The 26,997-nt window shown below is 45.4% G+C and overlaps 1 protein-coding gene and 1 long non-coding RNA gene across 3 annotated transcripts in view; one reads left to right on the plus strand and one right to left on the minus strand.

Moving 5' to 3' along the window:
* LOC148518819 (uncharacterized) overlaps window positions 1-16,901 on the minus strand; it is a 28,901-nt gene extending 12,000 nt beyond the window's left edge. The window contains exons 1-2 of the long non-coding RNA XR_015878962.1: window positions 16,521-16,901; window positions 12,963-13,137 (exon numbers count right to left, since the gene is read on the minus strand). This is a non-coding gene — a long non-coding RNA (uncharacterized LOC148518819). The remainder of the gene's footprint in view (window positions 1-12,962; window positions 13,138-16,520) is intronic.
* The window catches only part of PWWP2B (PWWP domain containing 2B), a 47,971-nt gene continuing 37,586 nt past the window's right edge, over window positions 16,613-26,997 (plus strand). The window contains exons 1-3 of one of the 2 annotated variants that reach the window (XM_088476877.1): window positions 16,613-16,920; window positions 21,312-21,547; window positions 21,587-22,944. In XM_088476877.1, the coding sequence (XP_088333003.1) occupies window positions 16,775-16,920; window positions 21,312-21,547; window positions 21,587-22,932 (1,728 nt within the window). In that variant the 5' untranslated portion in view covers window positions 16,613-16,774 and the 3' untranslated portion in view covers window positions 22,933-22,944. Of the gene's footprint in view, window positions 16,921-21,311; window positions 22,945-26,997 lie in introns of both variants that reach the window. The other variant, XM_088476878.1, reaches the window with a different exon arrangement.

Here is a 26,997-nt window from a genome sequence, read left to right on the forward strand (position 1 = left end):
TAGCGCTATGTCAGAGCGAGCGGCTCTGAATCAGGCCCACTGTCCCCACATTTTAATCTTAAAATAAAGATTTTCCTTTCCATCTCTCACCCTCAGGGAGGTGCGAGTGGAAACTTGCGAATTCAGTCTGACTGATCAGTGCGAGTTGCTAATTGGATTGCAAAATTAATTCGCTATGCGAATTCGAAGTGAAACTCGCACCTTGCACCTAATAGGATTGACCCCTTAATAACATATAATGTTTATTTTTGTATTTTGAATAAAAGTAACAATAATATAACAATAAAAATACAACAATACACCCACATTAATAACCTAGTAATAGCAGCATGAATATTAGCAGCAGCCCACTGGGATCTAATGTGCTATAATAAGAAATCCATAGAGTCCAGACAACCATCCGCCACTGCACACGCAACGCTATTATCAGCACGAGACGGAGCAGTCTGTGACAGGTCCGGAGACCTGTGTACGCAAGAGCGGACTCTGGTGTCCATGTTCGGTTGGATGTGGTGACGTTCCCATGCGGACGCTAAATCTGTGTTTATATACACAGAATTGTACTTTTCAGAGCAGACTATCGATGGTTCAGGTCTGGACTCTATGGATTTCTTATTACAGCACATTAGATCCCAGTGGGCTGCTGCTATTACTAGATTATTAATGTGGGTGTATTGTTGTATTTCTATTGTTATATTATTGTTACTCTTATTCAAAATACATATATAGGGGTGTGGCCTGACTGGCAAACTGAGCTGACGTGCTTCCATGCAGCTCCCTAACAGACCCCGCAAAACAGCTTGTTCCCGCTGACCCCTGCTCTTACGAAGGGTCCTCTCATACTTACCCGCATGGGGCTCCGCTGATCTCCCAGCTGGAACCCAGGAGTGATTTACACCTTCGGGGCCATCGCGGCCTACTCTGCATCCAGAAGCCCCGGCCTCGATTTTGGCGCGCGGCCGGGCATTGCCGCCAATTACCACCGGACGCTGCCACAACCATCACACCCTACCTGGGCCCTCACTGCCTGGCTGCAGCATTGGGTTAGGCAGCCTATAACACCAGGGGACTCCTGGAAAGGCCCGTGGATCCTCTCCCATCCCCTGCATCCCTGCCTCAGCTTGTCTCAGCCTCTGCCCTACTGCAAAGGAGGTAATAGCAGACATTCAACCTCCTCCTGGTCTGCTCAGCCCTGTATCCCTCATTACTGCACATTGCCTGTGGCTGCACACTGACTCACTGCTCATCCACCACTAACACTGCCTGGAACTGACGCAGCTCCTGTTAGGATTTGCGGTTAGCAAATCATCTTGGTGGCAGTTCCCAGTCATAGTTGTTACTGGGATACTGCATCGCGTCCTGTTCTTGTTCTGGCTTTTTGCAGGAAGCTGGAAATCCTGTCTTGTCTGTGTCAGTCCATAGTCTGTCATTCATGTCTGTCTGTGTGTGTTGTATCATGTGTTCACTAATTAACTAGCTGTCTCTCTACAGAGCAGGTACACACATGCCTTTGATTAGGAATTACTCTCCAGGAATTGGTTCTGATTGGACCCTGCTTCCGTTAAGTTTCAGCCAGCCTTTCACTTCATGCCGTTTATACTGTCATTACCAGTGTATGTTTGCTGTGTTCAGTTCCTAAGTGCTTGCCGGTCTACCGAGTGCTTTGGTTATTGAATCTGGATCCTGTCTCCATTCACCCCTGCAGTATTACACCACAGTCCTGTCTGTCTGCATTCAACTTGTTACCTGCAGAGTTTCCACCTCACTGCCTCCATTATGTGTTACTGCAGCATCTGAATCCACCTGTGTGCTGTTTAGGACCCTGCCTAGACAATCTCAGCTGCTTATGTCAACCGGGCGACACAGACCGCATTACAGCGTGTCTGTGGATTTCATCAGCTTAGCTGCATGGGCAGCTTTTTGTTCTCTCCATGAGATTGCTTCCATTCGGCTTCCCAGGCGCACCAAGTAGCTCTCGTGCTACCACCAGTAGCGTTCCCGCTAGGCTGTTTTAGCGGGGCGCGGCGCCCTGCCCTCCTTCTGGAGGGCAAAAAGCACCCTGCCCTCCAGGAGGAGGGCAAAAAGCACCCTGCCCTAACAGCCTGCGGGAGCCGTTCTCACCCGCGGGACGCAGTGTCCCGCGGGTGGACAAACATGCAGTGACCCGGTCACCGCCGGAGAATAGACGCCGGGCACATGTGCCCGGCATCTATTCTCCCTTTCTGCAGCGCTTGGGGGCTGCCCGGCATGTCCGTAAGCGCCGGGCACGCCCCCAAGTATGACGAAAAGGGGACGCGTCTCATAGACACGCCCCCTTTTCATAACCACGCCCCCTTTTTGGACGCGCGCGCACAAGATTGCCCTCTCTAGCTCCGGTGCCCTGCCTGCCGCCGGAGCTAGAGGGAACACTACACCAGGTACATAGATCATACTCGTGCATAGATCTAGCCCTATCAGACAAATGGTCTTTACCTAATGTAAGGCGATCAAAGATTTTACCGGTTGCATGGTCCGACCAATGCGCAGTTTCTATTGATTGGGACATCTCCAGACTAAGAACTCCTCTGGGCCCCTGGCGTATGGGAGAACACCTTCTGGTGAACCCGGAATCTAAAGAGATAATATCAAACGCTCACTCTGTATATTTAGAAACTAATAAACCAGAAGACACTACTTCATTTACATTCTGGTGCACACTAAAGGCGGTAATTAGGGGATCAGCGATCCAGGCTGCGGCCCATCTTCATAAGGCAGCGGTTTTACGCCAAGTGGACATAGAATGTCGGCTAGCTGACCTAGACGCTAAACATAAACTTAACACAAACAATGATAAAAATATACAGAGATTTGCTCAGTGTGCAAGAAGAGTGGAATTCATTAGCGCTCAGAAATGTTCACCAGATGATGTTTAAACAACGCGAAAAGTATTATGTACAAGGGGATAGGGCTGGTCGCTTACTGGCACGAAAGTTGAGAAGAAAGAGAGCAATAGAAAGTATCAGAACAATTTCTAATCTCAAGGGTACCAAAATTACAAATCCCTATGCCATAGCAGAATAACCTTGACCAACCTCTCCTTCTTCTATCATTAGATGCTGAAAAAGGTTCGATATACTGAATTGGAGATACCTAAAGGCTGTCCTGGAAAAATTTTGAATTAAGGATAGACTGCTACCTCCCCTTCGGATAGAGTATATGTCATTGGTGCTCATCTGGACTTTGTGTGTTAATCTACAATCATTAATGGTTATATGGATATGTAAATATAACTAATTATAAATAATTTACCCAATATATACGAACGTGTGAAGATATAAATTAATAAATATTACATAGAAAATAGTAATAAATAGGTTAAATAGATTAATATTATTATTATTATAAATATATAAATAGATGTAAATAAATAGAATTGATAGATGAATATTCTTAAAAGAGTCCTGCAATGAAAATCAGTCCCGTACACCAAATAAATCCATTGACTCTGTTTCTATTTGAAATCCCGCACCAATCCAATGCCAAAAAGTCTCGTATAATCAAAATACCGGAAGTCACTGTAGCTATTCAATGTCCTTAATTAAATCCCAAGAATGTAATTCTCATGCCACACTGTTCTTTCAAAGCATTGCTCACAGGGTCCACCTTATTTAGTCCTCCAAAGATCCACTCCAAAAATCAGCACCTTCAGGTACAAGGATGGGAACAGTATCACTTTCTTTTAGAAACTATGAGTGCAGAGAGGTGATAAGAGTAAACTTACCCATTGTCTCCTTCTCTGCTGGTCTCCTCTGTCCAGTTCAGCTGTTGAGTGAATGGGGGTATGTGGACCTCTGTGTATGCATGCATTTGGTTAGGTGTGTCACATGAGGTTATGCTGGCTGGATAAAATCAATTTAATTTGTAATGAAATAAATAAAAAAAACATCAATTCAAAAACAAAAACAAAATACACTATGTATAAATGTCCAATGTACCCAACGCGTTTCATCCCATTTATGAGACTTTTCAAGGGTGTTACCAGACTGCAGTTCATGTGCCCTTTAAATACCTTGTTAATTGCTCCTTCAGTCTCTAAACGCCGTTCGTTGTTACTTCCGGGTTCCGTCTTTCGCGCCTGCGCATTGGAGTCAGTTCACTGCTCCCTCTGTCTAGGGATGATGCGCTTGCGTGGACTTTAGCTTCACGTGTATTCTTGATGTTGCAGAGCGACCTCTACTTCATGCTGCATAGACGGACCTATGCGCATGCGCCGAAATCCCTTCTGAGGACAATAGGATTCCTTGCATACCATGCTTGCTAGTTCCGTTTTTCCTTGCTTAAATCCTGCATTTGATGCAGTGTTTGTCCCCTATAAGCAGGCGGCCATTTTGTTGTGGTCATTTTAACATTGTGTTTGAATAGCTATATTAGAGATATTCATAGACCTAATCTTTACACAAAGTCTCACATATCAAGATCCTTATCTCATTATCTCATTGTTAATAGCAATCACATCCTTTAACTTGCTATGACATTCAGAATATATCTACTAAATACCTATACTTGTATCACTTGTTATTACATTGGAATTCATTAAAGTGTCATAGGTAATAACTTGTTAACCCATTAAGGATCCAGTGTATTACAATGAATCTTCAAAATCTGTACTTAATATATCTTGTCTCATTGGTATGTACCAAAGACAAAATCTTATATATACCCCACAGTAAACAAATTAACTGAATGTGCGTGCATGTCTGTATGCATGTATCACTTGTTATTACATTGGAATTCATTAAAGTGTCATAGGTAATAACTTGTTAACCCATTAAGGATCCAGTGTATTACAATGAATCTTCAAAATCTGTACTTAGCAAGTTGTTGCGGGAGGCTGATGTTTCCACTAAATATAACTTACCCCAATCTCACTTTTGGGCGATTCATCAAGCTCAACATTATGTAAGTTCGGTAATTAGGGTGTTCTCACCTTTAGACTGGTCTAACTCACTAGACCTTTTATTAGCCCATCCTATGGGGGGAGGAGGGACGATATCTCTACATTATAAGATTCTTCATCCTCAAATGGACCATGAAAAGATAACCACAGGTCTCTCTTCTTTGTTAAAGTTATTTCCTCATTTATCTATTAATAAATTATTGAATTCACTTTCCTATTTTCAATCTATACTCTCAGCAAGTATTTATAGGGAGATGTTTTATAATATTTACCACAATGGATATATTTCCCCCATCGCAGATTTGTGATGGGAGCGTCTGACACTAGTAATTGTCCTAAATGTGGGGCTGCGGAGGCAAATTTTGTTCACTGTATGTGGGAATGTCCATTGATACGACAGTTTTGGTCATCAGTCAATAGATATGCCTCCTCTTGCCTGGTTAACTATTTACCCCTATCAGCGGAATGGGCAATACTGGGCATTTTACCACCTAATGTTCAAGCTCCATCTGAAAGTATGAAATTGTTGATGATAATCTCTGCAGTGGCCCGTAAAAGTATACTCCAGATGTGGATTAACCCACTACCTCCATCGATTTCACTATTTAGAGATAAACTATTTCATGTTTTTCGGATGGATTGGTTAGAATCCACCCTACAAAAAGAGGTCAAAACAACTTCTTTTTTCCAATTATGGGAAGGATTCATAGACTCGCTATCTACATCTATCAAACAGCAAATTTTCAAATGTTTTCGATACACCTCATGGTATGAGACTCGTATATTGCTTAATGACCCTCCGATTGTTTTTAACACTCCGGGTTGATATTAGACATTTGATTCTATCTGGGTGGGAGTGGGGAGGGGGGGACCCGACGGGCCACGTCCAGTGAAGAAAAAAAAAATCTGTGCATACAAATTGTGTTATTGTATGATTGATTGTATACTATATATAATATCAATTTAAATTGTGATGTGTTTTTCTATGCTCTGATGAATAAAGAAAGTTTAAAAAAAAAAAAAAAAAATCTGTACTTAATATATCTTGTCTCATTGGTATGTACCAAAGACAAAATCTTATATATACCCCACAGTAAACAAATTAACTGAAGGTGCGTGTATGTTTGTATGCATGTGAATACAGGCGTACATATGGTGTTTTCAATATAGTTACTGACCTAATATGATGGTATATGAATATCCTTCAGTTAATTTGTTTACTGTGGGGTATATATAAGATATAAGATTTTGTCTTTGGTACATACCAATGAGACAAGATATATTAAGTACAGATTTTGAAGATTCAATGTAATACACTGGATCCTTAATGGGTTAACAAGTTATTACCTATGACACTTTAATGAATTCCAATGTAATAACAAGTGATACAAGTATAGGCATTTAGTAGATATATTCTGAATGTAATAGCAAGTTAAAGAATGTGATTGCTATTAATAATGAGATAAGGATCTTGATATGTGAGACTTTGTGTAAAGATTAGGTCTATGAATATCTCTAATATAGCTATTAAACACAATGACCACAACAAAATGGCCGCCTGCTTATAGGGGACAAACATTGCATCAAATGCAGGATTTAAGCAAGGAAAAACGGAACTAGCAAGCATGGTATGCAAGGAATCCTATTGTCCTCAGAAGGGATTTTGGCGCATGCGCATAGGTCCGTCTATGCAGCATGAGATAGAGCTCACTCTGCAACATCAAGAATACACGTGAAGCTAAAGTCCACACAAGCGCATCATCCCTAGACAGAGGGAGCAGTGAACTGACTCCAATGCGCAGGCGCGAAAGACTGAACCCGGAAGTAACCGCGAACGGCGTTTAGAGACTGAAGGAGCAATTAACAAGTTATTGAAAGGGCACATGAACTGCAGTCTGGTAACACCCTTCAAAGAGTCCCGTAAACGGGATGAAACGCGTTGGGCATTGGACATTTATACACAGTGTATTTTGTTTTTTTATTGATGTTTTTTTTATTTATTTAATTACAAATTAAATTGATTTTATTCAGCCAGCATAACCTCATGTGACACACCTAACCAAACGCATTCATACACAGAGGTCCACATACCTCCATTCACTCAACAGCTGAACTGGACAGAGGAGACCAGCAGAGGAGACAATGGGTACAATGGGTTTACTCTTATCATCTCTCTGCACTCATAGGCCCTCATTCAGAGCCGTACGCTCTGAGCAGAGCGCACGCTCTGAATGAGGGCCGGGCTCCATTTTCATGGAGCGTCCTCCTGGACGCTCGTATAGCTGTGGGTCACCACCCACAGGCTATACGAGCGTGCATTGTGATGGCCGCGATGGTCGTGACCATCGCGACCATCGAAATTGCGAGCCGGAGCCTGCGGTTGAGGTTTTCAACCGCAAGCTCCGGAGTCATTTTGGCTCTATCAGAGCCAAAATCACTCCCACTGACATCACTAGTGATGTCAGTGGGCCGGCTTTTGACGGGAGGCGTTCCAGTGGGAACGCCCCCGTCAGGGAGGCACGCCCCCGGCACGCCCACCAAAGGCGGCATGCTGTCAATCAACATTGACAGCACGCCCCCTTTGATCGGACACAACGAGCGAAGGACTTTCCTTCGCTCGTCGCGTCTGGCGCATGCGCACGACGGAGCTCCCTCCGTCGTGCGCATGCTCAGTCCATAACATCGACCCACTTGCGAGCGGACAGCCGCTCGCGAGTGGGTCTGAATCAGGCCCATAGTTTCTAAAAGAAAGTGATACTGTTCCCATCCTTGTTACTGAAGGTGCTGATTTTTGGAGTGGATCTTTGGAGGACTAAATAAGGTGGACCCTGTGAGCAAGTGGCTGGGTTGGTCAGTACATTGGACCTCAAAACTAAAACCTTAACCGTGAGCTGTGAGCCTCAGCTCACTGAAAAGCAGTGGGCAGTAGTTGACCATTTGGTGTGAAGGAAAGAGTTGACTACTTTGTTCTATAAAAAATATATATGCTGGGAAGTTATAATGTTTATGCTGAGTCTTTCACTGTTAAAGGGCGACTTGAACCATATATGTTTGTTCCATGCTATATATTGGATAATATATATAGCTGACAATGTTGGACATGTAACTGTGTACTTACGCTATATCTTAAATTATGTTAATGTTCAATGCTTTATATATTGCAACTGTTGTATCCCTAACTCCCCTTTTCCCCCTCATTTTTTATTTCTGTACCCCATACCTTCTCCCCCAAACTTTTGAAACAATAAATGTCTAATGTTTAAAAAAAAACAAAAACATATATAAACATTATATGATATTAAAAATGGCGTCTTGATCTTTGTGTGGGTTCTACCATATCCCTATTATACTCTTACATTTACATATATTTCATATACATAGGGCCATATGCAATTAGAAGCGAAAAGCCGTTTTCGTATGTAAATGATCTCCGTATTCAGGCCCTCATTCAGAGCCGCTCGCTACTTGCGGTCATTCGTTCTAAAACAAGGGGTGGCTATTCAAATGAACCGTTCGCTAATTGCGGTCTGTTCACTCCTCTAAGTCTGAACGAGCGAGCAAAACTTGCGGTTGTAATTTTGAAAAATACGCCCCCTGGCCGCTCGCATCCTACGTCATGTCCGCTATTTATTAGATTAATCGAGTACATCGTACAGCGTATGAACTGCTCGCTATTCTTGTGGTTGGTTTTTTCAACCGCTATTTTGCGAGCAGTTCGGAGTAAAAAAAAACCAAGTGACGTGGTCAATGACGCTGCTGTATTAATTATGCACTCCCATAAAACGCCCGTTTTGACCTTTAAGCACGCCTGCGTTCGAATTCCACACCCCCGTTTTCAAGCACCTTCCCCTGTTACCACCCACATACGCCTCCTTCTGTCACACAAAATAGCAGGCATTCGCTATATAGCGAACAAACGATTTTCGGCCGCACCGACTGGTTCGCGCATGCGTAATAAAAACCGTACGCATGCGCAGATGTGCGAACATCGCTCGGAACGAGCGTACTGAAGCTTACGAGTGGCTCTGAATGAGGGCCTCAATTCCAGTCCGTTTTCGCCTATGCGGAAAGTCAAGGCCCATTTTCTTCACAGAATAGCAGGAGAAATAAAGTTCAAAATCTATATTTTGGGGTGCAGATGTTGGGAAACCACTCAGAACCCTTGGTACACCCCCCCCCAAAAGGACAATTCACCACCAAAAAATGAAAAAAAAAAACGCCTAAAAAAGCACCCTAAAAAACACCTTAGAAATTTGGGGCGAAAATGAAAAAAGTGGGGGGACAACTTCAAAAACTAGTGAAATAAGCTTCTGGGGGTGCCCTAAGAAGTGTTTTGGGGATTGCAGGTGCTTGTATGACGGAAGAGTTTAACTTTTTCTAAAACTTCACTTTAGAGACATAAATATATGCTAGTACCCATTTTCAAGCTCCCCAAATTTGATGGGACTACTTATTTTCTCCAAAAAAACTCTGCTTTATGCCATTCTTCACCACTTTTACCAAAACGCTAATAGCAAGCAATTACCACCACTTAAATACCCTAACTAATTCAATTAGGGCTAATACTAAACTACCATAATGATTTCCAAAGTCAGCCCATCTTTTTCTGGGGTACAGAGTGATTCCCCCAATTCATCCTGCACTTTTCGCCTGTTTCACATTCGCCGGGTCCCGTTTTCGCCTGTTTGCTAATTGAATAAAGTAAATCGGGAGCGCGTATGAAAAGTTTTCAACTCCAAAACAGGCGAAGGCGGCGAAAAGTCTGGCAGGCGGAACTTTTTCGCCGGGGCGAAACTAATCGAAGACAGCCCATAATATCAATTAGTGCAAAACCCATCTTTGTTTCTAGTATCCAGTGACCATTCCGTGGCCACATTATTTGAGCTTACACAAGCTCATAATTGTTTTGCTGCTTTTTTTAGACGTAGTGATATATAACTTGAATTTTTTTTATTAGCGCCTGCTTAGTGTTTTTTTTATTTTTGTATTTAATTTAACTCTACTGCTGTCATTTTGTATTTATACCTGTATTTAATTTTACATACAGATTTAAGGACCTGATTCAGAGGTGGACGCTAAAGCAGCTGTGACTGCATCTTTTTCCGCAGCGCAACTGCGCCTTTATGCCAATACAGCAGCTGATGGGATTTACACAGAGATGGTCGCTGGTTAATTCACCGCTTTCCATATTAAGACGCACCATTACTTGCACCATCAAAGATTGCACCAGCCCCTATGGAGGAGCAGAATGTCCATCTGCGCATGGCTGCTGAAATCAGTGCAACTACGAAAAAGGACGCAGTCGCTGACCGTCACACGCCCGCGTCCAGAAAGCCACCCTGTTACCACCCAGGATCGCCCACCCAGGAAACTGCCTATCTGTGGAGGCGATTCAGAGGTGGGCGCAGTTGCAGTAGCTGCTGCATCTTTTGGCGCAGCCACTGCGGCATCTTTATGGTAATACCGTGGCCGATGGGCATCTTATTGAGACATCGACACTGCGTCCTCCTCGTAATCAGGCCCTAAGTGTGCCTTTATTACTAACACTATTCAGGCATTAGGGCAGATTCAAACAGCGCCAAGTTTCCATTGGGTTATCCGATCATTTTTGCTTGCAGTGGGTTTGTCCTTACTCAACTCAAAATGAGACTGTAAGAATAATCCTGCCCAATATTGTGTGCTACACTGAAAACATTAAAGGTGCGTACACACACACAACGATTTTTTTAACGATTATCGATAAACGATATCGATTATCGTTGAAAAAATCGTTCACTTTCTAAGTTAAAACGATGAACGATTATCGTTCATGCGCGTTCACGTTTGTAGTTCGGTCAGGACTGACCAACTCAACGATTTTCATTAAGGGACTATGCAAAAATCGTTTGTAGTTCAAAAAATTTGTTCATTACATTTAGTAAATGAACGATTTTAGTAAACTATTTTCGTTCATTTTTTCCCTTGAAAAAATGAACGAAAATCGTTTACTAAAATCGTTAATTTACAAAATCTTTGTGTGTGTATGCAGCTTTAGTATTAGTACCATTTTCATCACTTGATAATGTGTTGCAATGCAAATTTTGATCTACTCCTAATTATAAATGAGGTCAGTAAAGTACATGAGAAAGGTGGCCACTCATACATGGGTGTAGCTACAGTGCGTGCTGGGGGGGCACATTGCTATGGGGCCCAGAGGCTTAGGGGGCCCGAAAACAGGTCATACAGATGTTTACCAAGTTCCTAGAATTGCCTGCTATGTGACTGGCTCTGAGCCATTGCCAGGCCTAAATGGGGTGACATTCCATTTTCAGTGAATGATGTATTTAGAGGATGCTATAATAGTAAGGGAGGCCTTTAAGGGCTCATAATCTAAACACAGGCCCTGTAATGTGGTATAATCAAAAATATTTCCAAGATCACTTACTGGTCATCTCCAGATTGGAATACTGTAACCTCCTCCTATCTGGTCTCCCCAACTCCCATCTCTCTCCTCTCCAGTCTGTCCTCAATGCTGCTACTCGACTCATCTTTCTCTCCAAATGCTCTACATCTGCCTCCCCTCTCCTAGTGTTCACTCTAGGCAGGCAGGACGCCGGACCTAGAGAAAGGGTATGGCCAATGAAAAGGGGGGGTGTTTTTTTGTCGCGTCCCCTTTTTGTCACTCTTGGGAGCGTGCCCGGCACTTCCGGACATGTCGGGCAGCTCCCAGGTGCAGCGGTCACTGAGTGGATGCCGGGCGCATGCGCCACCGTTTTCCCCACCCGTGGGACACTTCGGCGCGCGGGAAGGGACAGAACCCGCATGCTGTTTCAGCGGGGCGCTGCGCTGGAGGGCAGGGTGCTTTCTGCCCTTTAGAAAAAGGGTAGGACGCGGCTCCCCGCTGACACAGCCTAGCGGGAGCGCTACCTCTCCTACAAGCCCTTCACTGGCTCCCCTTCCCTTTCAGAATGCAATACAAGGTTCTCACAGTCGCTTACAAAGCCCTCACCCATTCCTCTCCCATTTACATCTCTGATCTCATCTCCCTTAACTCTCCTGTCCACCCTCTTTGTTCAACTAATGCACGCCGCCTCTCATGCCAACTGATTACTTCCTCCCACTCACGCCTCCCTCTACCCTCTTGTGCTTCTCCATACTTCACTTTCATCTACTTCTTACTCACCACTAGGGCACCTAACACTTGGTTGCTTATGCTCTGCTGTTTATGTGGGTGTTATGGTCGCTAATGTAGCAATGTATATTATCCATGTCCTTGTCCTGCATTGTACTGCACTGGTCACCTATTTATCAACTTTGTAAAGCGCTGCGGCAGACTTGTGGCGCTATGTCAATAAATTCTAATAATAATAATAAACTGGAGGACACTGTAATGTTACATTATATGTACTGGGGCACTGCAATGTGGCATAATATGAACTGGAGGCACTTTAGTATGGCATAATATGGGCAGAGGACACTGTAATGTGGCATAATATGAACTGGGGTGCTGTAATGTGATATAATATGAACTGGGGCACTATTATGTGGCATAATATCAACTAAGGGTACTGTATGATGTCATAATATGAACTGGGGGTACTGTAATGTGATATAATATGAACTGGGGCCTCTTTAATGTGACATAGTATGTACTGGGACAATGTGTGGCATAATGTATACTGGCAGCACTACAATGTGTCATGGAGTATACAATGAACTAGGGCACTACTATGGAACATCAAATGAACTAGGGCGCTACTATGGGATATACCATTAACTTGGATACTACTATGGGGCATATCATTAACTAGAGCATTACTATGGGGCATAAAATGCAGCAGAGAAATGTGTCTCTTTGGAAGAATTACATTGAAGGCCCTTCAAAATGTTGCTATGGGGCCAAAAAAGTTCTGTCTACGCCCCTGCACTCAAACTTAAGGCCAAGTAATAGCCGCCATACACCTACACGATTTCTGGACAATTACATGATTTTCAAGCAATCATAAGATGGATCTTGTGAAAATCGTGTCTTTTTTTAGTAACTTACGATCCGATGCGCGCTCCCGCTGTTCGTACAATCGTGTCTTCTGATCATATGTGCAGCATATCTTGCCCGTCGTATCCGTATGAGGATCGTGCTGTTTGTTTTGTTCATGTGATCCATCGTGTGGCATTTCAAGTCATTTCAATTACTGTTTTTCCCTGATGAGCCCCTGATGAGCCTGTGAGACAAATGATCGATCTTACGACTGATCCTGTGCTAGAAAAACAACAAACATGCTGCAGAGACTGCCAGGGAGCTCCGGGAGAATCGTAGGGGAAACGTATCATTCATCTGATCTTATGCTGGTCGTTTAGGTGTATGGGCCCTATTAGATAACTCTATCCCTGGGTACTTGGGGCGACTATCAGTGGGGACAGCTCACTGCTTTAGAGCCGGATTCCGAGTTGCACACAAAGTGCGAGGCCGAGCGAGGCATACTTACACGGCTCAGCATATCTGCGGGGCTATTCTGAATAACACGGACGTTAGCCGGATCTCTGCTTGCAGCTAAATGGGCGTAAATGGATGGCAATGGGGCAGTAGCACTCAGCATAAGTTTGCAGTGGGAATTTAGGGGGTCATTCAGACCCACTCGCGAGCAGCAGTACGCTCGCAAGTGGGTCGATGTTCCCCACTGCGCATGCGCATGACGGAGGGAGCTCCGTCGTGCGCATGCGCGAGACCCGGCGAGCGGCGGGCTTTCCATCGCTCGGGGTCTCGCACCAAAGGGGGCGTGCTGTCGATGTTGATTGACAGCACGCCCCCTTTGGTTGATTGACAGCACGCCCCCTTTGGTGGGCGTGCCGGGGGCGTGCCTGCCAGACGGAGGTGTTCCCTTGGGAACGCCTACAGTCTGAAGCCGGCCCCACTAACATCACTAGTGATGTTAGTGGGAGTGATTTTGGCTCTGATAGAGCCAAAACCACTCCAGGCCTTGCGGCTGGGAAACCCGACCGCAGGGTTTCCCTCGCAAGTCCGATGGTCAAGACCATCGCGACCATCTTTTTGCACGCTCGTATATGCTGTGGGTGGTGACTCACAGCTATACGAGCGTCCAGGAGGACGCTCCATTTTAATGGAGGAGTGCCCTGATTCAGAGCGAGCGCTCTGGTCAGAACGTCCGGCTCTGAATCAGGGCCTTAGACAGGGGTAAGTGTATGCACAGATTTAAGAAGGATCTCTTGCACACAGGAGAGGGCTGGTGCAAAAATGTACAGCAGTGGTGCAGTCAAATACATCCGTCTGATTGTGAATACAGGCGGAAGTCCGCACCTATTTATGGGCACGTCAATAGCAGACGTATTGCACACAACTCTGAATCAGGGGATTTAGGGCCTGATTCAGACCTGCTCGCTGCCGAAGGCAGCTTGGAGGTCTGATGGGCGTGTTTTTTTTTTCCTCCAGCCTACTCACAAAGCTGTGGGTGACCTCCCACAGCTTGTGCGAGCGGTCTGGAGATGCCACATTACAGTGTCCTCTGCCCATATTATGCCATACTAAAGAGCCGAGCCCGATGGCGAACATCGGGTTCGGCTCCCGCAAACCCGGGTGGACTTCCTGCTCTAATCAGTAGTGATGTCAGCATGGCCGCCCACAAACGCCAGGCGTTCCTTTGGGAACACCTGCGTTTGCTCAACCACCCCCCCTACCCGCCTACAAAACCGGACGAGCTGTCAATCAACATCGACAGCCGCCACGTCTTGTAGCGAGCCCTGGAGCGACTGAACTTCACAATGTTGACAGTTATTAATTGATCACTCTGTGGCAGGACACAGGTGTGTCAACATTCTCAGAATGTCAACATGTGAATGTCGACTCTGTGAGAATGTTGACATTAGGGTTAGGCTGTGGGGGGGAAGTTAGGGTTAGGCTGCGTGGGGGGAGCTAGAGTTAGGCACTAGAGTTAGGGTTAGTGATAGGGATTAGGCCTGACCCAGAAGTGGCAGTCACATGACCGCCGGGACCCAGAAACTGCTGTAGCCGTCAGTAGTGCAAGTAAACCCCCACTGTGCCACCAGAGAAGATATGTCGACATTCTGACATGTCGACATTTCATCGGTGTCTACGTAATGAATGTCGACATGGTCAATAGTCCAAATTATGACCATTTCAATATCATGTCGACATTATGACAACATACCATACCACATCCCTGAATCAGGCCCATAATAGTCCTCTGTAGTGACGTGACATATTAACAATCAGAATATTAATAACCAATATCCGAATAAAAAAAGCTCAACAATTGCAAACATCCCTAAACCGCAAATAAACCCATTGGCGGATTTCGGGACACATACAATGTGACGGTCCGACAACAGACAAATCAATCTGTAAGCACTAGCGATCTTGTCTTTGGGCCTAATTCAGCAGCGATCGCAACTGTAATTGCGCACACTATCGAAAGATTGCTGCGTTCTGCGCATACATCGCATTGTGTGTGTGCGAACACTCGGGATTGTGATCGCAGTGACTATGCAGACCCATCGTAGAGTGATTGACAGGAAGTGACCGTTTGGGGTTGGCACGAGGGGTGGTCGGCGAAACGCAGGTGTGCCAGTGCGTTTGAACGCCAATGCAGGGCGCGTGTATATATTAGGCACTGCGATGCCATACGCAGCTTGGGCTTTCACTGCGTGCAATGAGGTTAGCAATTCCTGAGTAAGGTCAGAGCTTGTGCAAATGTGCGTGAGGCTGCGATTGTACTCGATGTTACCGATGTTTTTGCAGATTTTATAAATATTGCAGATGTGGGCGTCCTTATGTTGTGCTGAGACGGCATAGCGATCCCAGACATTAGCATATCTTCGCAGTGAGACTGTGTGTGTAATTGCAGTTGCGATCGCTGCTGAACCAGGCTCTTTGTGTGGCTACCTTATCCGGCGCATGCGCAGAAGCCGATGAAGCCAGCATGACCCGTGGACATTGAGAAGGGTGTGCGGCTCAGAATAAGCCCCCTTAAGGTGCGTACACACTAGGCGGTCAGGAAAGACAGTACGATTACAACATCGTAATCGTACCGTCGTTCCTGATCCCCTGTAGTGTCTGCACTGAACGATCAGTCGTTCAGTGCAGGCACTGTCCATCATTCCTGAACATGCCAATCTGTCGTTATCGTCAGATTGTGCTGCATGTTCAGGCGATGGACAATGTCGGAAATGACCAGCGGGAGTGCGCATCGCTGGTCGTTTCCGACATAACAGTGTACGATTACTAAGCGACTGCACGATTACGAAGTCGTAATCGTGCAGTCGCTCAGTAATATCGCCCAGTGTGTACGCACCATTATGTGTATTTTATCTTACAGCAGGAGGCAGTCTCTGGAAGATAGCTCCTCGTCATTTCTCATTCACTAAGAGAAAAAACACATTTATTTAATAAGTGAGTGGCAAACGTCACAATGAGCCTCTATCACATAATAAATCCATCTTACTGGATCTCAGTGGGGAACAGTCTTGTCTCAATACAAAGCCTGACACAACTGAGAGTGACCACCTCACCCTCACCCAGAGACTGCTGTGGGGCAGTTCCATGTGTCATTGTGTATCAGTGTGCTGTTACCTCAGGATTCCATGGCGTGACGTCACAATGCCCCGCTGCCGCTGTGACCTCACAATGGCCGGTGGGGGGGAGTGAGCGGAGGGGGCGGGGTGTCCCGGCTGTGGCGTCACCGAGGTCCCAGAGCAGCAGCGGCAGCGGCGGAGGAGGAGGTCAGAGACGGGAGAGGGAAAGCCGGTGGGGGGCGCTGTGCACTCCATAGGCCTCCGGCAAAAGGGGATCGAGGAGAAGCCAGAGCTGGCATCCGGAAGCCGAGCATGGAGGAGGCCGGGGGCGGTCAGGAGCTGCGGGTCGGCTCGCTGGTGCCGGTCCTGGTGGAACAGATGGTGAACGACACCCTGGTGGTGACTCTGAGCTGCGGGGAGAGGAGCTACAGCGGGGTTCTGCTGGACTGCAGCAAGAGGTGAGTACATGGGGTACCTTCCCCCTCCCCCCCCATCTGCTGCTGGGGTATCTGTACCTAAACTACTTATTATTAGCCCCTTGCCCCTCACCCTCTCACTGAACCACCTGATCTGTCCCCCTCCTAGGTATTGTTCCTCTGACTGGAGTGCTTTTGGGATCCCTTTTGCAGGAAGGGAGGGGTTAAACACGTATGTACATTATACATAATAGAAGCCACAAGGCTGTGTATGTTGCTATTTAAAAGAGTTTGGTGCCAGTATCAGGATACAGTTTGGGTGTGTTTTTGATGGCCATAGTTGGTCCGACTAAAGCAAATCAGGGCGCCGCACCCACAGGTGATGGTTCCGCCACAGCCTGTAGAACCATATTGTGGTAATCTGTAATGGAAGTCCAATTTTCGGTAAATAGAACATATTTAGTGTTTCTTCGTAAATTACTTTGGATCAGTTCAGTTAGATACGATGTACTGGGGCGGTATGCCATTGTGACAGTGTTCGAACGCTGTCCAGCGGCACCTTATAGCCTGTGTTTTACCAGGCATCGCTATAGGGGTGTGCAAGACAATCTGTGATGTTGGCCTACTATATGTACAGGGTTCCTGCATATAGCACATAGCCTGAATATCGCACCAGAACATGTGATCTTACATAGTATTTAATTGAATGGGCTCCATTATGGTTAGCCTTCATGAGAGTGACGGCACTTTTTGTCATTATATATGTGTTTGCGTATCTGGTTACCTTGGATAAAGAAATGCACTTTTCTGTTGTAAAATGTGTCCAGTTAGATATTAGGAGGGTGATTGAGTTCTCGGTTGAGGAATACAGTAGAGGAACATCGCAGATTTTCCTGTGCACTTCTATGGACGAAAATCTGTGATGCTGGTGCCCGCGAGTGCCATCGCTTTTTCATTGAATAACTTCTGTAGGATGAAACCGTATTTCCGCCATCTCAGCACTGGTGTGAAAATAATAATAAAAAAAGAATAAGGAGCCCTATCTCTCATCTAATGAGACGGGAGATCAGGGGGTGATATTCAATTGTTATTGGGCACCCATGCTTCATTGCGCATGTCGTGCCAAAAGAGGCAGGGTTTTCGCGGATATACCTGTCTAAAGTCCAGTTTAGGCGCTCAAAACCTGGACTTAACGCACATTTCTGCTCGCCACCTCAGGAGGGTGTGAGCAGAATTGCCGATTGCTATCGCGCCAAAACGGAGCAACAATTGAATTGGCCTGTCAGGCGCCCACTAGGCAGAGCCGCTGGCAAAAACATTTGAATTCCCCCCTTCAGCGTACTTAAAAATCTGGCTTTCTATCCTAATAATCATGCTCTATAAAATGTCATCTTTTTTGCACAGCTCTGCAAAACGAGGTCCACCATTGCACAGACTCTTTAGTTGCCAAGGAGTCCTATCGTTGTGCCCATCTCCCCCCCCCATTGATATTGCTTTGCCCATCTCCTTCCACTGACCAGCACAAATGCAAGGTTGTCCACAAACGCCATCACCGTGAGCACCAAACCCGTACACTTTGGCACAGTTATTGGCCTTGCACAAATTCAGATGCATTGTGCCACAAGAGAACCAACAAATTTTGTCTCATGTGCCCACTTGTGAATGGTGACATAGGGGCAGCAGGTGAGTAGGTAGTCATAAGACACTATGCTCTCCCACTGCAGCGTCACAGTGTGGTATTCACCCGGGGTGGTCAGAAGAGAGAATCTGGAAAACCAGCTGCATTGAGCAGCCTCTAGGGCTTCTGCTAGGGGCAGAGCCGTAACTAGACTTTTTGGTGCCCTGTGCCAGAGAGAGCATTGGCGCCCCCCCATTTTTCAAATAGGGACACAAGGCACGCACCCGAAAAAAGGCCATGGCCTCATGGGGAAGAGATAGGGGCAGCCAGGAGCTGCTGGGGATAAAGGAAGAGGAAGCTACAAGTGAGAATGATAATAAACAGAAAATTGACAGGCCCAAACAGCGCCCTCTGCCCTGCGGTGCCCTGTGCCATGGCACAGGTCGCACTACCCTAGTTACAGCCATGGCTAGGGGCATCGGCGAATTACTAAAATTTCGGTGCTACTGCAGCTATGAGCACAATTTTCTCAATAGGTCAGTGTTTTAATTAACAATTTTAATTCCTATGCTGGCCATACACTGAGATCAAACTCTCCATCAGAAAGACAGACCAATTATCTGACTTTGACGTACACTAGCAGATAATTTGTCTGTGTGATAGTGGGTATATCCGCTGTCAGACCCAAACACATCTTTTCGCACTTGCCTGGCATGCTGAAGGAGCGATAATTGCTACTTGGTTGCAGCAATAAACTGTGCATTTATCAGCCGATAATTTCACACTGTATGGCCGTATTCACTTATTAGAGGTAAATCCTACATACTTGTCTTTTTACGATCTCTCAGGATGGGTCCTTAATAACTTTCCCAGTACAAGATTCCCAACTAACCTCTGGGGGCGATTCAATTCAACGCGAGCTCCCGGAGCTATTCAATTCAATGCACTGTGTGGTCGGAGAATGCCGGTTAGCGCGGTCATCGCGCCTTAACAAGGGTGTTAAGGCATGGTAACCGGCATTCTCTGACCAAAGTGCCGGGCGCGCGGCTGTTTGCGCCGCGGTATGCAGGAAAACAGCCGCGCACCCGGCACTTTGGTCGGATTTCTTTTCGCATCCCCAGAGGGGTGCGAGATGAAATCCTCAGCGCGCCCAAATAGTGCGGTGTATTGAATAGCTACGGGAGCCCCTCCTGTCGCTATTTAATAGCGCGTTGAATTTAATTCCCCCCCTAATGAGAACAAAACATTTTTGGAAGAAACACAATGAAAGATAGCATGGTCTATATTCAGTTAACCGCGGAACCTACCTTGGGGTTTTAGTGTAATCTGTGTAGCAGTTGTTTCATCTTTTTGTAGGAAGGGGTTGTTCCCATAGTACTCTGCTGTGTTTTTGTTCCAGACCATATGGAGGTACAAATACAGATATATATTTTATTAGAAGCTATATTGACAGTCCAGTTTTCTGGTGGTCTCAGAGACCAACCTTGCATTATTACTCGTATGCAGCTTTGGCTGGCTATTTAAAAAGCATATTCTTAATGCATTAAATGTTTTTCTAATATAGAGTGGCAATGGGTATGAAGTGTCTCGGTGCTTAGGTTTAGAGACACATAGCAAAGTGCTGTGGATTAAAGAAGAGTTAATGTTTGGTGTATGTGGACAGTCGGGTTATCCAGTCCATGGCAGTACAGGCTGTATGCTGTATAAGGTGGTTCTGATAAATGCTTATTTCTTACAGATTTACACTTTGTAGGATGTGTCTGTATTATGTTACCATATAGGGTATTAGGGAGCTGTCGGGACAATGCAGGAACTACTGAAGACACTATTTTGTTTCAATTTAGTCTTAGCAATTGAGTGCCGGCTTCTGTAAGACTACCCGCATTTACCTGTCATTTCCAGTGTACAATGTGAAGCTCTGTTTAATTGTGTAAAACTTTAGGTTGGCGTTGAATTAAAGTAGAGGTGATAGGTAGTAACATGAAAGGGCAGCTGGGAAGGCCTTGGGTATAATCAGCTTTAATGAATATAAGCCTTCCACTGTAAGGTGGGGGGAGGGGGAGAGCAGGCAGCGTTCTAATGATCTGCTGTCCTTCTCCTGTGTTGACTCAATTTCCCTTCTGCCTGGGTAATACATAAGACTTGTCATTGCAAAGAGAATCCTTTGAGCTGCCATTGTGCTCATTGAAGTTGAACTGTTATTTATTTCATATACATTTAAAATGAAACGAAGACAAGTGGCACAGATACTTCTGGTCAAGTCCGGTTACCTAAAGGAGCATACACACTAGACGATATGCTCCCTGAGCGATATCGTCTAGTGTGTCCCCGGCAGGGTGTGCTCAATGTCGTTCATGACATTGAGCACACCCGCTGAACGATATCATCGTTCAGCGCCGGACTCTCTCCCCCATTCCCCAACATGCAGCAACCTGACGACATCGTCAGGTTGGCCTACATGTTTACTTGATGAACGATAATGACGAACGACCCGCTGGAACGCGCGTCATCGTTCATCGTTTTGATGTTTAAAATGGACAATAAAGTGGACGACTAAACGATAACAATATCGTTCAGTCGCCCACTTTAATCGCCCAGTGTGTACGCATCTTTAAGTGTTTTGTTAGTGTTTTGTTTTTTTCGCCTTCTACATGAGACTTTCACTATACAGTACATAAACCGATTTAATAACCTTAGACCTCTTTATTTGGCATATTTATTTTCAATACCACAGTGTTACCACTTTTTGATGAACTAAACAATGTTTGTTGATTTAAACATATCTTTTAATAAAAACCTCTTTTTCCTTTGTTAGGTCCGGGTTGTTCTGTGTGCCACCAGTTCTGGTTCCAAAAAACGAAGACCCTTCTTCCAACAGTTCCTTTAACAGTATTCCCGGAGATGCCAATTTCTCACACCAGTTACCTGAAACCCCTCTTCAAGACACTGGTCTCCCTGTAACAAGTAACACTGATCAAGTTCCTCCGCTCCTTCCACCTCCAGGAGCGGCACCTTCATATCCTCCTTACTTTGAAGGTGCCCCCTTCCCCCCTCCCTTGTGGCTGAGGCACTCGTACAATCAGTGGGTGCCTCAGCCTCCACCGCGCACTATTAAAAGGACAAAAAGGCGAATGTCGAGAAACAGAGACCCTGGGCGGCTCATAATGAGCACGATAAGGCTACGGCCTAGACAAGTCCTTTGTGAGAAATGTAAAAACACATTAAATACAGACGAACTTGCTAAAGACAAACAAAACTCTAGAAGCGGCAGGAGGCTCCAAGGCGAGGACCGAGAACGACATAAAGTGGAGTCTGATCCTGAAGAGCGAAAGATGACGAAAGACAGGAAAGAGGAATATTGTCCTTCCAGAGACTTGATACACAGGAGTCCAGTAATTAAGATCTCTTATAGTACGCCGCAGGGTAAAGGGGAAGTGGTGAAGATCCCTTCGCGCATACATGGTTCCGTCGAGCCTTTTTGTCCAAATCAGACCCAAGAAAATGGAAGCAGGGACCAGGAGATGTCCAAGGACATTGAGCAGTGTGAAACCCCCAAGCGGTTAACAGACCGGTCTACAAATAGTCAGGTGGCTTCCATTCCAAAGTTAAAGCTAAGTAAGCCTTTGCATTCCAATGTAGTTATTCCACCTCCAAAAATCAGACTAAAGCCCCAAAGGATTAGTGATGGACAAAGTGTTTCAGTCTATAAATCTGAGCTCATCGATCAGATGAATGTCAGCAGAGAGCCTGAGACCGACACCTCAGATTATTACATGGACAACGCCACAGGTGGGAGTTTCCAAGACGTCTCTTTGGGAAGCTCAGGCGAGGACGATGACTTTAAAGGATTCCCTCACAACAGCGAGGGACACAATTTAAACTTGCTGGTGAATTATAGGAAAAGGAAAGCCGATTCGTCCAGCGCGTCGTTGTGCAGCAACGATAGCTTGGATGAGTCCAAGCCTTCCTGCTTGGAATTGAACAGGATGGATTTTTGTGACATCATGCCCGGTGATGACCTTTCAGTTTCATCTTCTAAAGATGAGCGGAAAATCGTCCCACCGCTGACTGTGAGGCTGCATTCTAAAAGTGTGACAAACTGCATTACTGTGGAAGGAAAGACTATTTCAGTAGGGGACATCGTGTGGGGGAAGGTCCATGGCTTTCCGTGGTGGCCTGCACGGATTTTGAGTATTAATGTGAACCAAAAGGAAAATGGTGATCCTTCATGGCAAGAGGCAACCGTCGCGTGGTTTGGCTCTCCGACGACCTCCAGTTTGTCTGTTTCAAAGCTCTCTTCTTTTTCTGAATTTTTCAAACTAAGGTTCAACCGGAAGAAGAAAGGGGTGTACCGTAAGGCTATCGCCGAAGCTGCCAAGGCGACGAATCATCTGACTCCGGAAATTAGGGAACTGTTAATGCAATGTGAAACGTAACCTTTTTGGCAGGTAAGTTAATGCAGACCCTTAGTAGATCTTCGAGCACTGCTCAGTCAATATCCGTTCCTGCCAATATCACTTGCACTTTTATGTAATGCAAAACTCGATTCGCATTGTATTTCACTCCCCTCTTATGTGTTTTTAGTGAACAGACTTCAAATCCCGCAGGGTTATGAGGTTACAAACACGGCAAATGTTTTTTTTGTTTCCCAACTGTTTGAAAAGCCGATGCGTTTCCAACTGTCTACTTTGGTGACTTTGGGAAATGGCTGGGATAGAGGTGTAATCTGTAGTGCACCTTTAGCGCATTGCAGCACTATTTTATTAACATTAACAATAGGAGAGAGGTATCAAGCCTTGGAGAAAAATAAAGTGGGTAAGTTGCCCAAAGAAACCAATCCGTTTCTCACTGTCATTTATCTAGCACAGGCTATGAAATGACAGAAGCTGATCGGTTGCTATGAGTGACTTCACCACCATCTCTTTCTAAGGTTTGATACATATCCCCCTATAAATCCATAAGCTTAAGTTACGATAGCTTGTTAGAATGTGAGATATTTAACAGGAGGTTGTCCTGAGCGAGAGGGTTATTTTGTTTTTGCTGTCAGAGTAGCTCCCTGCAGTGCTTAGTAAAGGACATTGCAGGGGTCCACAGAGAAATAACATGTCCGATAAGCGGGGCCAATACCTTGCACACAACTACCTTAACACCTATCTTACTTTGTCATGCTATGGAAACTTTGTCTGTATTTGTAATGAAATAACATTTATTTTAGAGTTTCCGTACCATTTGTAAGTCTTTCCAGGTCTGTGTCCCCCCCATTTCTGAACTCTGCATGTATAGCCACAAATTGAGCAGGGCCCCTTTTGGTACATTGGTTTTAAACAGGCACTTCTAAAGCTTTATCAAAAAGTTTGTTTATGTTTTTTAGAATGTTTTGGGGTATTTTTGTGGGGGGGGGTGTCCTCAGTGTGTTTAAAGACTTCTTGGCAAACGCATCCCCCTTTAATTACTGACATACAGTATGTAAATTATGCAGGCAAATGGTGTGGCATTTTGAAGTTGGACTGTGGTCTACCTAGTTTTAATTTAATTGCAAAATGTATTGAACTTATTTATAGCAGTAATTAAAAGATTGAGCTGGTAGTCCCACTGAAATAATAAATGTGTGAAAAGCTTAGCGAAGCAGGATGTGCGATATTGATGTCCCCGACTTAATCACTTAACTTGTATATAGTCCACCAGGTGCTCAGTTCATCCTACTCTTTGCGTGACGTCTTTGCTGCGTACCATATAGGACGTTATGAAATGTGCCCTATAATGTAAATGGTAAGCTACCACTCCTGGATGGTGACAGCTAATTCCCACTGACTCCTTACTGTGGATGAGCACTGCTTCAGTAGCGAGCAAGATCTGGCCTTGGAGACCCTGGGCTCAATTCAGAACAGCTGGAGAACGTATAAGCGTTTGTGTTTATCTGGAGGCCACAGTATACAAAGTAGGCATCTTTATGGGCCAAGATATTTATTTGCTCAAAAATAGTCCTAAAAAGTACAGGTACTCATCATAAGTCAGATGTTGCACACTTTACATGGAATCTCAGAGCACCTTATATACAGTTCAGATAAATAATACAGCAGGGGGTCATAGAGGGGTTGGGTACTGGATCAGGATGGTCAGATACCGACAGCGGAATCCTGACAGTTCTCCCTCAGCCTAATCCCGACAGTCAGAATCCTGACCGTTCTCCCGCAGCCTAAAGCTGGCCACACACTAGACCAACTTACATCCAACCTGCCAACTAGTTGATTGGTTGGAATGAAAATCTGGTAACATATGGGAGTAACTGATGATCAGCAATTTGCCCCTAAATGCCAGAAAACAGATGAAAATGGTCGGTCAGATAAGTTTGTTAAATGTTTGATCTAAACCAGGGGTTCTCAAACTTTTTTGCTCTGGGACCCCGTCTAACAATAAAAAATATTACAGGACCCCAGCATGTTACTGCAGAATGACTGCCACACGCGTGGTCAGCAGACCGCTCATGCACAGTAACACTAGGGAGACACAAGACTGTAAGGTGTCCGATAATGCGATCATTTAATTTTTTACACATTGCAGGGACGAGCTCTTTTCGAGCAAGAAGCAGTGGGTGACAGGGGAGGAAGTGGTGACAGAGAGGCAGTGGCTAGTAAGAAGCAGCAAAGGGTGGCAGAGAGAGCCAGAGGGTGGCAGGAAAGAGTGGGTGACTGGGGAGGCAAAGAGTGACATAGGAGGCAGTGGGTAAGAGGGAGAACCAGTGGATGACAGGGGGAGGCAGGGGGTGAAAGGGAGAGACAGAGGGTGGCAGTGGGTGACGGGGAGGCAGAGGGTGACGGGGAGGCAGTAAGTGAGAGAGACAGAGGGGGCAGTGCATTTCAGGGGGGAGGCAGTGGATGACGGGGAGGCAGTGCGTTTATAATAGATTCATTTATTTTCTGTTTCCCCCCTCCAGTTCCCACACTATGTGCTCCCCTGTTCCCCCATGGGGTCTGTGCTCAGCACTCCCCTCATTCCTCATGCTCCCCTGCTGATGTTTCTTCCCCCTCCACAGCAATCATCACACATTCTGTGTCCCCCCACCCTGGCCGCAATGGTCCCCCAGGCTGCACTTACTTAAGAACATCTGCACAGACTGCAGAGAGAGTCCGGCAGCTGGCTCCTCTGAGTCTGTCTGCTGCTGTTGCTTGCTTCCTGTGTGTCAGTTTCTGCTGCTGGGCAGGAGGACAGGAGATGCTGAGCGCGGGGGCGGGGCTGCCTGATGACTCCTCGGATCTCTCAGCCAGTGATCCGAGGAGTCTGAAATAACAGACAGTTCAACTGGTTTCACTCTCCTCAGATCACTGGCTGAGAGATCAGGGGAGTCATCAACCTGACCCCATGTGAGTTGTGACCCCAAGCTGGGATGGCCGCGACCCACTTTGGGGTCACGACCCACAGTTTGAGAACTGCTGATCTAAACAGTTTGTTCAAACAACAGTTTTTGTCCATTTTCCGGCGTTTGGGAGCAAGTTGCTGATTGTCATTTGCTTTCATTCCTTACCAGATTTTCATTCCAACCAATCAACAAGTTGGCTGGTTGGATGTAAGTTGGTCTAGTGTGTGGAAGGGTGGAAGCCAAACATCGGGGCTGCAGTCTCCTCACTACTTCTGGGCATCAGGGGCGGCACATATTGCCTGTGGCTCCGATGAGTCGCTGCCTGTTCCATGTGCAGTAGGAGCCCCCTGGGAAGGGGACTCTCCTCAGCACTTCAGAGCTTCTTCCTACACCGTGAACAAGGGCTTGGGGTACCATGGGCCGTTTAGGGGTTCCCCAGATAACTGGACCACCAGGGATGCAGTGGTACATGTTATTTATTAACATTTATTTATATAGTGCCAGCATATTCCAGTTGGGATTTTATTAAAATATACACATTATTTAATATAAATCTTAAGCTCCACATTTCTAAACGCTTAACCCTGTTGGCGCTGCAACCCTGGACTCACACTTTCGGCTGAAGTGCCTTCACCCCTTACTGCTAGAAAATACATTTATACATTCAGGTAATCGCGGGTTAATGTGGAACGTGCCTAATCTCTGTGCATAAGTATTGGGCAATTGCAGCAGTCGCACCCATTGGTAAAACAATTGAATATCGCCCATGGGGCACCCAAAACAATTGAATCTCCCTCCCCAACTTTCAAAGATCTAAAGGGGAAAATGTAGTGATGAGCAGGTTTTGTGAAAACTGCTATTTTAAAGCTGAATTTAGAAAAAAAGTTTTTTAAAGGTACAAGCTTAAGTTTTGGGTTGCTAAATAGATATTTTCCAATCCAAAACATTGGGCTCTGCCTTGCCAAAAAAACTGCTTTAGATCTCAATAATAAATCACAATTCATTACATTTTCCCTTCTGTGTTCTTCAAGTTTTCTCTATTACAAAAAAAATACTATAAATTAATAAATATTGGGTACTGCATACTAATTGCAAAATCATGACACTCAGTCCAACACTGTCTCTGGTTGGCCCCATGCAGCAA

Source organism: Taudactylus pleione, unplaced genomic scaffold (assembly GCF_031769625.1).
Source record: "Taudactylus pleione unplaced genomic scaffold, aTauple2 ptg000198l, whole genome shotgun sequence".
In the NCBI taxonomy this organism is placed as follows: domain Eukaryota; kingdom Metazoa; phylum Chordata; class Amphibia; order Anura; family Myobatrachidae; genus Taudactylus; species Taudactylus pleione.